This window comes from Lactuca serriola, chromosome 9, assembly GCF_051521515.1.
Source record: "Lactuca serriola cultivar US96UC23 chromosome 9, Lser_US96UC23_V15, whole genome shotgun sequence".
In the NCBI taxonomy this organism is placed as follows: domain Eukaryota; kingdom Viridiplantae; phylum Streptophyta; class Magnoliopsida; order Asterales; family Asteraceae; genus Lactuca; species Lactuca serriola.
This window is the reverse complement of record NC_136416.1, coordinates 27,828,191-27,842,759: the sequence shown is the minus strand read 5'-3', so window position 1 is coordinate 27,842,759 and position 14,569 is coordinate 27,828,191. Positions and strand designations below refer to the sequence as shown.

General features: G+C 31.2%; 1 protein-coding gene and 1 pseudogene across 1 annotated transcript; one reads left to right on the top strand and one right to left on the bottom strand.

Annotated features, from left to right (window-relative positions):
• The first annotated feature begins 10,617 nt into the window (after positions 1–10,617).
• LOC145072124 (uncharacterized) lies at positions 10,618–12,264 on the top strand. The gene is made up of 5 exons (XM_079018508.1): positions 10,618–10,772; positions 10,971–11,130; positions 11,679–11,782; positions 11,874–12,003; positions 12,085–12,264. Exons 2-5 carry the CDS (start codon positions 11,017–11,019, stop codon positions 12,121–12,123), a joined length of 387 nt encoding a protein of 128 aa, XP_078874634.1. The 5' UTR covers positions 10,618–10,772; positions 10,971–11,016; the 3' UTR covers positions 12,124–12,264.
• Positions 12,265–12,312: 48 nt separating this feature from the next.
• On the bottom strand, positions 12,313–14,404 carry LOC145072121 (pentatricopeptide repeat-containing protein At2g29760, chloroplastic pseudogene; annotated as a pseudogene).
• Positions 14,405–14,569: the final 165 nt, after the last annotated feature.

Genomic DNA, 14,569 nt, shown 5'->3' with positions numbered 1-14,569 from the left:
AGTTTAAAAAACACATTCTAATAGAATACATATTTTGATTGAATACAAATTCTGACAGAATACATATTATTGAACATTTTGAATACTAACAAAATTTTGAACCATGAGTTGAAAAATAACAACATTCTTAAAAAATAGTCATCTATTATTAATATTATTGAAGAATCTAAGGTCCAAAAATAAACAAAAATAGTTTTTACTGTTACACTTTATAAAAATACAATGTCATTTTTTGAATTTTTGTCACGTTCTATAAGAATACAAGCTTTATAGTAAGTCATTTTTGAAAAAATCTTCATTCTATAAGAATACAATCATTCATGAAAGATTCTTCATTCTCATTCTTCCTATAAGGGAATTTATTTCCTTTGACTTTAGAACTTCAACTAACGAGTAAACAAAGACCTGTATTAAGAAAAACAGAAATAAGCATGAGAATAAGATTATACAAATAACATGACTATTGTATTATGATGTGCTTAAAATCAAATATGTTCAAGCAAAAGGAATCAATATATTTGAAAATTAAAGAGACATAAAAAGACTAAATCGCATGCATTAAACTTAGGATTAAAAAAATAAAGAAATGCTTGTAGAGTTTAAGTAGAGAATAAGGGACCAACTTTCTTTGTAAGATATTTTGAGTTGATTATCACTATTGAATTCTCATTTGTGAATACTAAATCAACCCTACAGAACTTAGGACTAAAAAAAGAAATAGACAAATGCTTGTATCAATTTTATATCCTACAGACTCATTCCAAATCGATTAGAGAATCACTTACAAAAATCGATTTCAAATAATAAACGGATTTCACAAATGAGAAGAAAAGCAATAAAATCGATTTCAAAAAAATCAATTTTTGAGAAGAAAGAAATTGATTTCAGATACAGAGAAAATCAATTTCTGAAAGTAAAGTCATGTTTTGAGAAGAAAGAAAATCGATATCATCGACAATGGCGGAGGAACTCACGATACTAATGGAGGCTGAAGCATTATTAGAGACACACGTCGATTGAACAAGCCTTGGAGGATTGGTTCCCGATTCTGATTTTGTTTTTGAAGTTGTTCCCTACGACGATCTTGTCATCTTCGAACGCATGTCAATTGAACGAGCTCTGGAGGGTTGGTTCTCGATTCTGATTTTCAATTTTGAATTTGTTCACTCCGACGATCTTGACATCTTCGATGGAAGCTGGAGACGATTTTGTGGGTGTGGATGAAAGAGACGGTAGGGTTTTAAATAACGTAATTTCCCTAAATTAAAGGGTAGATAATTTAACAAAATCACTAATCCCTTCTGAAAGAAAATTATTGCTAAGAATCGCTTTACAAATTCTGCCAAAATACATTCTGCTAGAATGCACTCTCATTCTTTATGTTTTCTTTCTTTCCCACATCAACGATAACATCTTCAAAACCTAAACCCACAAACAAAACATAATCAACTTTCAAATAGAATATGGTAGACGTTAAAGAAATATAATATATTCAAATAGAATGTAATCTTCAAATCAGAAAATAAATTATATGAAGAAGTGTTAATTTTTTCAACCATTCTGAAGAAATGTTAACTTGTTAAAATCATAAAACTTCCTTATTGTTGAATTTTATAATTTTTAATCAATTAAAAATGTACTAATCTATAATTTTATATTTTAGAAATACAAAAAGATTAAAAATTATCATGACAGGGGCATAATATAAGAAACGACATATATTTCAGAAATACTAAATCTATAATGGGATTGGTGGCTAAAACAATATATATATATATATATATATATATATATATATATATATATATATATATATATATATATATATATTGTCCACAAATGTGTAATCTGTATTAATCCCATCATAGTCATGCCATCATTGCCAAGTAACAAAAACGAAAGTAATTATACATTTCATTTCATGTCATACCTTGATACTCAATCACGAATTCTCCCCACCTAATCAATCATGAATTTTGCTCTTTTTATTTATGAAAATCATCAATCAAACCATATTTTCAGTCATTTATGATTTATCTTACCTGTTTTGTAAAAGGACTATAGTTGTTTATTCAATTGTGTTCATATAACGAGAAGTTTGTTGTGCTTCTAGTTTGATTCCACGACAAACCAAAAAAAAACTTTTGGGTTCATATTCTGGACGCGCAAAGAAAAAGGGAATTAAAAAAAAAAAAGCTAAATGGCTTCTAGTTTTGAACCGATCCATAAACAAATAAACAAAAAAGAACTTTTGAAATTTTAATTGAAAAAAAGTTTAACCGACGAATGATTTTTTTTGAATACTTACAATTCCTTGAGACTCTATGCAAGAAAAACCCTAAATAGATTAAAATAAAAACAAAGTTGTACCGTCAAAGTGGCAGAATGTATTCAAAGGTGACGTTCGGGTTGCGATGAGATGTGCGACCGTGTGACATGTGGAAAAAAAAATCTTAATTTATTAGAGTAGATTTTTCTTTTAAATTTAAATAAATAAACAAAATAAACTAATAAGTTTTAATTTAGAAATTTAGAAATTTAGAAATAAAAATATAAGTCCATTAATGAAATTGATATTAACTTATTAGTACATTTATTGTAATTATCACATTAAAGTATTATATGAAATTTATTAAAATAGAAAAACCATAAAATGATATGTGGAAAAGAAATTAATTCAAAATAACTAAAAAATGACATTTGGCAAATTGAATGAGAGTGTAACATGTGCCAAAAAAAACATTCATTTATTAGAGTGGATATGATCTTGTTTTAAATTTGGAATTTATTTAATATAGAAAAAAACATCATAAATGGTCCCTATGGTTTCCCCAAATCTAAAGTTTAGTCCCCGTGGTTTAAAAACATCATAGATGGTCCTTGTGCTTTCAAAACTTTTGAGGATTGGTCCTTATTGCTAACTCCGTTAAGTTTTGTCCGTTAACTGAAGGGCATTTTCGTCATTTCACTACCATTGGGACCATTTATGATATTTTTCATATTTAAAAAGAATAAATTAAATATAATTAATTATATAAAAGGTCTCTCTCTCTCTCTCTCTCTCTCCCCATTACATCTTTTTCCCGACTCAACCATTTTTACCCCTCTTTCATTCATACATACACATAACAGCTTTCCAAATAAATGGAGATCTGGGAACCGAAAATACAAAACAAAAAATAATCAAAATCTGGAAAACCCAACAAAGACCAGAAATGGTTCGAAGAAAACAACAAGTTTCTTTTTGTGGGTTTTTCATCGTCTCTATCTCCTCTTTCACTGAAGGAAGAGTGAATTGGGTATCAACGGTGATATAGCTATGTCCTTATTTTGTTTGATGATATTGATGAAGAACTAATGTGGCTACCTTGAATTAGAGTTTTTGTTGATTGTTATCGTAGCTAATGGAATAACTATTTCTATCTGATGAACAGTGAGAGATAAAACACCCACATACAAATCGATTTCCAGAAATCAGAACACCCACACACTATCTCAAATTAATTTACGAAAACAAAAACAAACACGATTTCAGTGTTTGATTCGAATTTAGGATTTTGATTCTTAAGTTACCACTGAGAAAAAAGCCCACAAATGATTTCCATTGAGTTTATATTGAGGAAGAAGAACCAGAATGTGTTGGTTGTGACTAGAAAACTGAGATGGGAGGAAGTGGAGTTATAAGTGCTAGAATTCAACCACCAAAATATTCATTTGTTTCACCTCCTTCCTCTTGAAATCACTCTATATCTTTGAAGATGTGTTTATCCAAGAATCAAATGAGTACTTGTTCATAATGAAATCGAAGGCAGATCCAAACCTGATGAATTCGACTAGCCCTAGAAATCGTAAGTGGTTCCTGATGAAATCGATGGAGGAGATCGGCCAACCTTCTTCTCCATCACAACACCATCAAAAACCCCCCAAAGACTTCGTTGTATGGCTGGAAAGGTGTCAATTTCACATAAGCATCTTCGAACCAGGTTCTGATAACGTCTCAAGCCAAATTCTTTGTTATTTTATGGCCTAACAAGTCCAAATCAAAATGTAAATACTCTAGCGGTTTTGGATGCTTTGATTTTCTAGAATCGGTTGAAGAAAAAGAATGGTCGTTGCGGTTGCATCTTTCGATTTACAACATTTATTCAAGAACCGGAGGAATTTAGGAACCAAACCTTACCCATTATTATTATTGTCAAATTGAGAGAGAGAGAGAGAGAGAGGAAAGACCTTTTATATATTTAATTTCTTATTTTTTAAAAAAATACAAGAAAACATCATAAATGGTCCTTGTGGGAGTGAAATGACGAAAATGCCTTTTACTTAACGGAGTTAGCAATAAGGACCAATCGTCAAAAGTTTTGAAAGCATATGGACCATCTATGATGTTTTTAAACCACGGGGACTAAACTTCAAATTTTGGGAAACCACAGGTACCATTTATGATGTTTTTTCTTTAATTTATATGTAACATTAGTAATTTACCCTTATTGGTTTAATTAATGATTTATTTTTTTCTAAATTTTGATTGGTCCATATGTCCACACAATATTTGTTCATCCACTGTGAATTTGTTCGGATTCACATTGTGAATCTATACAGATTCACCTTGTGAAATCTGTGTAGATTTACACTGTGAAATTGTGCAAATTCATACAGTGAATTTATACAAAATTAATGATTTATAGCGCAGATTCACAATATGAATCTAAACAGATAAAAAATTATCAAATTTAATATCAATGGAAAGAATATAAAAAGTTATGAATTTCTATATTTTTAGAATTTTTTTCGATAAATAATACGATCTAAAACTTGAAAAAATAATTGTCCTTTGTTCTATGGTTTAAAATGGTTCCTTGTTGAACTTTTGCATATATATATATATATATATATATATATATATATATATATATATATATATATATATATATATATATATATATATATACACACATACACACACACAAACACATTCATTTGATACTATGCTAATTTTGTAGGATTTGAGGACGCGATCCTACCCACTCATCTTGGATATATATATATATATATATATATATATATATATATATATATATATATATATATATATATATATATATATTGCAAAATAAAAGAAAAAATCCAAAAAAAAATTGTAAATATTATTTTTGTTAATTAATTTATCCAAAAAATAATAAATAAATAAATAAATAAATAAATCACCGTTTTTTTTGTTGAATACAAATGAAATATTCTAATAGACTACTACACTGTAAATAATAAAATCGAATTTTTATAATGTTAGAATATTCTAATTAACTACTAAAATTGGTAGGTATGTTAAAATATTCTAATATTGTATTTGAATTGTTAGATTTGTTAGAATATTCAAATATTATATTAGAAATTTTTGATTACTTATAGTTTAATATTCTAGTAGAATATTATAACATTATAAAAATTCAATTTGAATATTTATAGTATAATATTTAATAAGAATATTTCACGTAAATTTTGAAAAAAAATGGTTATTTATTTTTATTTTTTATTTTTGGATAAAATAAATGACGAAAATAATATTTAAAAAAAAATTTTGAAATCTTTTATTTATTCTGTATTTTAAAAATATTACTTTTTATCTACAAAATGAATAGATAAGATTACGTCCTTCATGTCTTACATAATATGACGGTTTCGCATAAACATAACTCTCTCTCTCTCTCTCTCTATATATATATATATATATATATATATATATATATATATATATATATATATATATATATATATATTCTAAAATGTAACTTTGTCTTTATGAGACAAAGTTACTTAGCTAAAGGTGCATGTGGATATGCATAAGATACAAGCTTATTAATAAAGTAATTTTAATTTTAATTCCTCAATTGCTTTCAACCCTTTTCATTGTAAAATCATATTTTTGATTTTATTACTTTTCAAAAATATTATTTTCACTTCCTTTAGCTTCAACTTTATAAAATTATCACTTTTACCCTTTTATTTTTGTAGACTTTTGTGTTTATCTCTTGTCTTTGTAGTGTGCGTGTGTGTGTCTCTCTCTCTCTCTCTCTCTCTCTCTCTCTCTCTATATATATATATATATATATATATATATATATATATATATATATATATATATATATATATATATCAAATTTTTGAACATGGTCAACAATCAACATGTCAACTGCCCCTCACGACGTGACGAGCATAGTCTCACGTCGTGAGCCACTAAAAGATAAAATAATCGAGACTCTTTGATCCTCACGACGTGACAGGCATAGTCTCATGTCGTGAGATCTGTCTGAATGAAATTTTGATGAAGAAAGTCCTTAATCCATTAATCCACTTATCCATCTTCTCTAGAAGGCTTCCTAGAATCCCAAAAACCATAAAAATAGATGATTTAAGGTCTTGCATGTCCAATGCAATACTTGAGCTCAAATTAAGGCATTCATGAAGAAAAAGGAGGTCAAAACTCAAGCATGAACTCAAACTTCATCCAAACTTCAGATCCACTACATATAATCACCAAGGGACTCTAAGGACCATAAAGTTGCTAACTTTATGGAGTCCAAACACTATAACTTATTTAACCATGGATAATCATGCATAACACCTTAGATCTGGCAACAAGAAATCACAGAGCTTGAATCTTGGTTACTCACAAAGGTCTAGAGATGTTGCTAGCAAATGCAAATGAAGCTTCCAAGTTAGATCTATGCTCCAAAGGTGATCATTTCTTCTTCAAGCCACCAAAACAACACCAAAAACTCAAAAATCACAAGGGGAGGCTAGTGTTAGGGTTTTTCTATGTTTGGGGATGAAGGAGGCTGTAAAAGAACCCTAAAATGAAGTTTATGGGGTTTAAATACGAATAAATCCCTAAGAGATCATGGGTTTGGGCTGCAGCGCATCTCACGTCGTGAGCACTAGTGTCTCACGTCGTGAGCTCAGTTAAATCATCATTTTCATTTAATCACTTGCCAGGTTTTTACCTCTCTATGGTCACGTTGTGACACCTTGTTAGTCCAAAAACCATGCATTTGACTCCTTGAAGCCCTAAACCAGTCCGTTCTGGAAAGTGGGTGTTACACCTTGTATTGGGGTTTAGATCATGTACTTTCCCCTTTTTTGTTGGTCTTTAGTTATTTGGTTGTTTTGGTCCATGTGCCCTTTTCATTTCCATAGGTGGGGAGTCCCCAACCTGCTATTGTATTTGTTCTTTTTCTTAATAAAAATTTTAATGGATGTGCCGCTCTCCTCACAAAAAAAAATGTTTGGATTATCTTTTATGGTGACAAAAATAAATAATTCAATAAGTTGTTTTTTTTAAAGTGTTTGGTTTAATTTATACATGTAAAATAACCAAAAAAGATTAGATATGTTAGGTGAGTAGGTTAAATGAAGGGCATTGTGGTAATTTATTCAAAAAGTCAAGTGGTATATGTTTTTTAAAATCTCATTTTTGAATGTAATGCAAAAGCTTTTTTGAAAAATGCTTTCGAATTTGCCAACCATTTTTTTTACTCATTGATTTTTCAACAAACCAATAAATTGTTTTGAAAGTAAATCTCAAACACCCCTAGATGTATTTTAGAGGGAAGAAATCGTGAAATTACTTGGTTTTGAAAAGCATGCAAATTCGATTTGATCAAGTTGTATCCAGTTGAGTTACTCTATTGTTCCACTCAAAGAAACATCCTTAGGTATACTCAACAATAACACCATCAAAAGATGATAAATTTGAGCAAGATGAAACCTAAAATCAATTATAACAATTAGAACAAATATAATCATATTAAAAACAGAGGGGAGGGGTAACGAGGCTAAGCATTGACAAAGCTAACAATAACAACTTAATATTGGTCGCATATCTCATTTAACCATAATACAGATCAATGACTCAAAAGCCCATAATACACTCACTTAAGCCCAACACCTCTTATCCAGTATCCACTATTCCACTTTACTTTGGTGGACAAAACTGTACCGAATCCAATATTCCACTTTACTTTCGTGGACAAAACTGTACCAAATACTTAATGGCCTTTTTTTTTTTTTTTTTTTTTTTTTTTTTTTTTTTTAATATTATTAATAACTAAAGATAAATTGCTATAGTGGATGCGATCTTCTTTAATTGCTAGGTAAGTTTTATTTTTGTTACATATATTTTTTGTAAATCTGTAATTAATAATATAGTTATGATTGTTAATTTGGTTTATATAATTATAGGGTAGATAACTAAATATGAGAAAAAAATATCATTAATTCTTGTTTCAAAGGAAAGAAAAAAAAGAGATTCATAAGCCACAATTTTTTTTCCCTTAGTGACAATATTAGTGAAGATGTTTATAATGCATGCATAGAATCTAAAAAGAATAATAATATTCAATAACCAATTAATGTAGAACCTACAAATTTGATATCTTAAATTTAAGAGATGTAAAATTATGAATCTATGTTTTATGATCATTTGAGATTAACTATTACAAAGATCAATACAACATTAATTTAGACTGATTTTTTTTTATCAAATTCTACTATCAATTTAAAAACTCTATTATATTATTCAAATATAAAATATACTTTAATATCTTATGATAATGTAAGTCACTTCATTCTAAAAAGGAGGTGATAATTCCAAGGATTGTAATCGATACTTCCACGGATTTTAAAGCAAAATGGCAATTGTGCCCCCTTTATAATTAATTAATCGTTAAACCTCATTCAGATTCTTTAAACATCCAACTATTCAATTCTTTTGCCCTCCTCCTCATCTTCCATAACCACGCTCACCACCTGCTATATCTTCTTTCTCAATATCTCCACCATCACCACCACTGTCTCTCCTTCTTTCTCCGCCACCGACAACTTCACTGCCACCCCTATCTCATTGCTTGATACCGTCACATTCATCATCTGCTTCGTATATAACGGCCACCCAATCATCGGAACACCGTGTTTAATGCTCGCCAATGTAGAGTTCCTCCTCTCAACATACCCATTTGGCAAGCACGCTCTAGGATCGTCTGAGTCGACTCAACAGTAAAAAAAAAACAGTAAAAACGGAGTCACTCGGAGTTCGCATCACCAGAATGAAAACGTTTCTGATTTAGTTCTAAACCTAAAGCCAACTTAGACCTGAATTTTTGGTTGGCGTAACTTATTTGGCTTTGGCATACCCATCAGAAGTCGATTTAATCCGTTCGTGAGTGGTGCTATGGGATAAATGTGGGAATGTCGCTGAAGAATTTGTTTCCTTCTTCACTTCCAAAATGAATTCCTTCTGGTTTTTGCAGGGTGGTTTTCCCTTTAAGAGCAAATTAAGGTGAAAGTGACGACAACGGAGGACGGGATTCTTGTGGAGTGTATTCCTGGAAACCACGTTTCTCTTTTGGTATAATGGTTTTACTAAAAATATGCTTGTGAATAATCAATTAAAATCTAAATAGATCCAGGGACATAATTGTCATTTTCTTTGAAAAATCAGTGGATGTATCAAAAATATCCGTAGAATTATCAGCTTCCATTCTAAAATGCTTACTTACACTTCTAAAACTAGAAACCAATACGATGGGGGCTAGGGTTATTAGGTAGGTTTTAATAATTTTAAGTTTACAAATAATAAAACCAAAAACAATTATTACTTTAACTATATTTCTGGTCATTTTAGGAAACTTAACAAATTAAAACTAATTTGTCTAAACTTAAATATCAAAACCGAACCTTGTCAAAGAAAATGACATTTGCAAATTAAAAGAATTTTGAATCTAGTCTAATAAATGAAAGTTTTTTTTTTGCCATATGTCACACTCTCATTCAATTTGTCAAATGTCATTTTGTTGCTATTTTGAATTAACTTTTTTCCACACGTGATTTTATGAGTTTTTCTATTTAATAAATTCCATATAATATTTTAATATAATAATTACAATAAATGTAGTAATAAATAAATATGAGTTTTCATTAATGGACTTACCTTCTTATTTTCAAAATTCTCAAATTAAGGCTTATTAGTTTATTTTATTTACTTATTTAAATTTAAAAGATAAAAAAGTCAATCTTAATAATTCATTATTTTTTATTTTCTTATAAATCCAAAATTCTTAAATATTTAGACCTTTATATTAATTTTTTTTAATTAACCTATATAATACATGAGTTTTACACCTAGTTGCATTATAAAACAAACATTTTTATGGATTTCTTTTAGATGATGATTGGAATTTTAATTCTAAACTTCAAAATGATTTTTAAAGAAAATGATTTATTGACTTATAGCAATGAGAAAAAAAGTTTTTTTGAAAATGTTTGGATTAACTTTTATAGTGAAAAAAATCAGTAAGTTATTTTTTTAAAAATATTTGTCTTAATTTATACATGTTTTAATGTTATAAATTTTTTTGAAAAGTTACTTATTAAAATCTATTTTTTTTAAAGGTTAATAAGAAGTTGTTTTAAAAATCATTTTCATTCAAACATTTTTTTTAACTTTTTGAAAAACCAATAAATCAATAAATTATTTTTAAATAATTCTAAAACACCCCTCTTTGATAAAACATTTGAGTGATATTCAGTTATTCTCGATCACAACTTTAATTAAACATTTATTTGGACTGGCGATCAGTCAATAATCACCTCGAAGACGAAAACCGGCCAAACACCCGAAGGTTAGTTGCGGATTTGCAATTTTGCAAGATCAACTTTTTCAAAACACGGCAACCCAACGTGACCTGATCTTATCCTATCAGATCGATTCAATTCCAGTAAGATTCCTTTCCTTCATTAATTTAATCAGTTTGGATCACAAACCCTAGATATCACAATTCCAATTTGATCACCAACACTTATGGATGATTATCATTGACCAAACAAATCATTCACATTTCTATATCTCCAAGACTCCAACCAGTCCACCACACTGCCGATTACCTTGTTACTGAGCCCTAATCTGCTCTCATCAGTTGGATTACTATTTCTTGTCTTTGTGTTAATCTCAATCGAACAAGTATGAAAGACAAGAAGTCTGCAAAAGCAAGCCTTCAACATAAACAACATCAGAACGGCCACTTTTCTCCATTTAAGTTTGCGAAATTGCTTGATCCGGAAGCATCTTGGGACAAGGTCTGTTTCTGTTTCTTCTTTTTATTAATTCAATACATTCTTTCAAGTTTCCTATTGGTATCTATTATCATATCACAAAATTTTTGATATATGTTGCATTGTAGAATGGAATTGCATGTATACCGTGATGAAATTGAAAAATCCATCACCGGAACATCTCAAAGTTAAAGTAAAACCGACACATGTTCAATTGAGCAGTCTAGTCTAGAATGAATCCCTTGTGTATTTCACCATCGATTACCAGAGTTTTGTTGGGTGAAAAGTGAATCGATTCATAATTCTTTTAGAAAGTTATCCAATTGAGTGATTGCTGTTGGTTTTAAATTTTTAATTTTGTTTGGGAGAAATCAATAATGGATCCAATACTTGGTTAATAAATCCTTTTGGTATGTCTTAATGAATGTCCTAAGTGAGAACTGATGTGACTGAATTGAATGCCATATATCTTTACTTTGGTATACGTTTAGACTGAATGGTATTTGCAACTGCTAGTTGAAGTTGAAGATGATTAATTTTGAGTTAATGACCATTTTGTCCTTATACTTCAGGACCAATTAGGAGATGTACTTCACTGGATTCGGCAAATTGTAGCTGTTGTATGCGGGTTGCTATGGGGTGCCATTCCTTTGGTAGGGGGTATCTGGATTCTTGCGTAAGTTATTGCATCTCTCTACAAATATTATAAATCAACACAAACATATTTAAAAGAAAAAAAAAATCCACTGGTTTTGGATTGATTACAGATTTCTGTTGATTTCTTCGGGTATCATATACGGGTATTATGGAGTCATACTTAAGCTTGATGAAGAAGAATTTGGTGGACATGGACCTCTTCTACAAGAGGGACTTTTTGCTTCAATTACTCTCTTTCTGGTGATTTTATTCATCCCATTTTATGATATATTTTATTAATATTTTGGTGATATCTTAATTTTTATAAACTCTTCATTTCAGCTGGCGTGGACTCTGGTATACAGCTTGGCACACTTCTAACTGTAATCTCTTGTTTTTGTATTCCCATTATTGAACTTGAAGATCAAATTTTTTATTTCCTTGATTGTGCAATATTTTTTAGTAGTTGGATTTGGATTTTGAAGTAATTAATTTGCTCTGAATATGAGCTTCTTGATTTCATTCTTATGTCCTTTGTTTGATCCTAGTTATAAGAATAATAAAACAAGGTTATTCCAAAAATGGGATATTTTTTTAATTATTAAATCTACCAATAATCTCCACATGAACAACAACCATTCTTGAAATGATGAAACCTACTCCGATCTCTCACCACAATTTCCCTCTCATACATTTTGGAAATCACCTTCATCACATCATGACAATCCCCACAAATCCTCAAATTCTTCACAACCCTAATAACACTCCCTTTTTCCATACTAATAAGCCCAAAAGCCACAGCCATTTTCTCACTATGATACATCAAAACCTCATCTTTCTCCTCATCTTCAACATCAAAAAACACCTCACTCCTCCTCCCAACATGTCCCACCACCCCTAAACCACCACTAATCTCATCAATCATCTCATAAATCTCCTCCACCCTCTCATGAACCTTCTCCCCAGCCCCAAACTCATATATCACCCCATTAACCTCAATCGAACTACACCCTCTCAGCTTCCCAATTCCCTTTTCTTTCATCAACTCACGTACCCTACACACATCATCCCACCTTCCTACATTCGCGTATATGTTAGACATGATTGTAAGATACCCTCCATCTTCATGTTCAAGCTCATTCAAATGACTCATAGCCGTTTCGGCTAACTCAACATTCTTATGAAGCTTACAAGCACCAAGAAGTGCACCCCACACCCCAACATGTGGCTCGACTCGCATACTTTGGATCAAACTATACGCTTCGTTTAGTAAACCGGATCTCCCAAGAAGATCAACCATACACCCGTAATGCTCTACTCTAGGCTCCAACCCGTGTTCTTGATCCATACTATCAAACAACTTTTGACCTTCTTTCACCAATCCTGCATGAACACACGCGCAGAGAACACCAAGAATTGTGATTTCGTTTGGCTTGACTTGTTCCCTTTTCATACGGGTGAATAGCTGTAATGTTGTTTTGCTTTGCCCGTTCATGGAGAGGCCCATGATCATGGCGTTCCATGCAACAACATCTCGGTTTGGCATTTTATCGAACACTTGTCGTGCGCTGTCCAAATCTCCACATTTTGAATACATATCCACTAAAGATGTAGAAACTACAAGGTTTGAACTGCTGTTGTTTCTATTTATATATGAATGTAACCATCTACCTGTATCTAAAGCTCCAACTTGAGCACAAGCAGAGAGAAGGGTTACCAATGTTATTTCATTTGGATGTATGTTTTCGCTTTGCATTTGGTGGAAATGGGTTATGGCTTCGTTGATTCTCTTGTCACGGACTAGCCCACTGATTACTGAGTTCCATGATACCAAATCTTTCGTGGGCATCTTATGGAAAAAGTCAAGCATGATGTTGACTTCACAATATCTGGCATAGCCACCTAGAAGCGTGTTGTACATTAACAGATCCTTAACAGGAGCTAGATTGAAAAGCACTTTCGCGTTTTGGATATCACCGGCTTTGATGTACTGAAAGATCATGATGTTCCAAACTACAAGATCCTTACCAGGCATTTGATCGAACAGCTTACGGGTCTCCTTTAGGTCAGTGTCTTTATTTACACAAGAAGACAACATAATAGTCCAGGCAACCTTATCTTTTGTTGGCAATTCATTAAAAACACGACGAGCTGCCTTTATATCACCGAAGCTACCATAGAACTCAATCAAACTTGTACCAATGAAAGTATCCAGCTCAAGCCCGACCTTGAACAGTAATCCATGGATGCATACCCCTCTAAGATGCTCCATCAACTCGGTACAAGACCGTACCACAAACGGGTAAGTAAAACGATCCGGACCATCAGGCTCACTCCGCATGCGATCGAAAAGATCCATCGCTTTTTTGGGTTCATGGTTCTGTTGGAATCCTCTGATCAGGGTGTTCCAGACGAATGAGTTTGGTTCAGGCATTTGATCGAACAGTTGGGTGGCATAGTACATGAGACCCAAATTTGCACAGCAACTAACAAAGTTCCCGACGGCGAAACTGCTGTGGTGGAGACCAGTTCGGAGAAGGACGACGTGGATTGACCTGAGATGCTTGGCACATTTGATTGAGTGAGGAGTCTTTAAGAGAGACAAAGCAAGCTGCTTCTGTCGGGTTTCCACCACTTCCGTCATCTCTCCGAGAAAATCCATCCATTGATTCTTAACTATTTAACAATTGATATTTTAAATACAAAATGACGAACTTTTTGAAAATCAATTGGGACAAATATGTCATTTACTCTTTTAATTAACATATGTATATGTATACTACCCTTATGTAAATATTTAATTTTGCTTATGAGCATACAAGCTTGA

Coding starts and splice junctions, on each gene's coding strand:
- LOC145072124 (XM_079018508.1), top strand. CDS start 11,017: ATGAAAGACAAGAAGTCTGCAAAAGCAAGCCTTCAACATAAACAACAT. Junction 11,131..11,678: donor CGGAAGCATCTTGGGACAAG/GTCTGTTTCTGT, acceptor CTTATACTTCAG/GACCAATTAGGAGATGTACT. Junction 11,783..11,873: donor GGGGGTATCTGGATTCTTGC/GTAAGTTATTGC, acceptor GATTGATTACAG/ATTTCTGTTGATTTCTTCGG.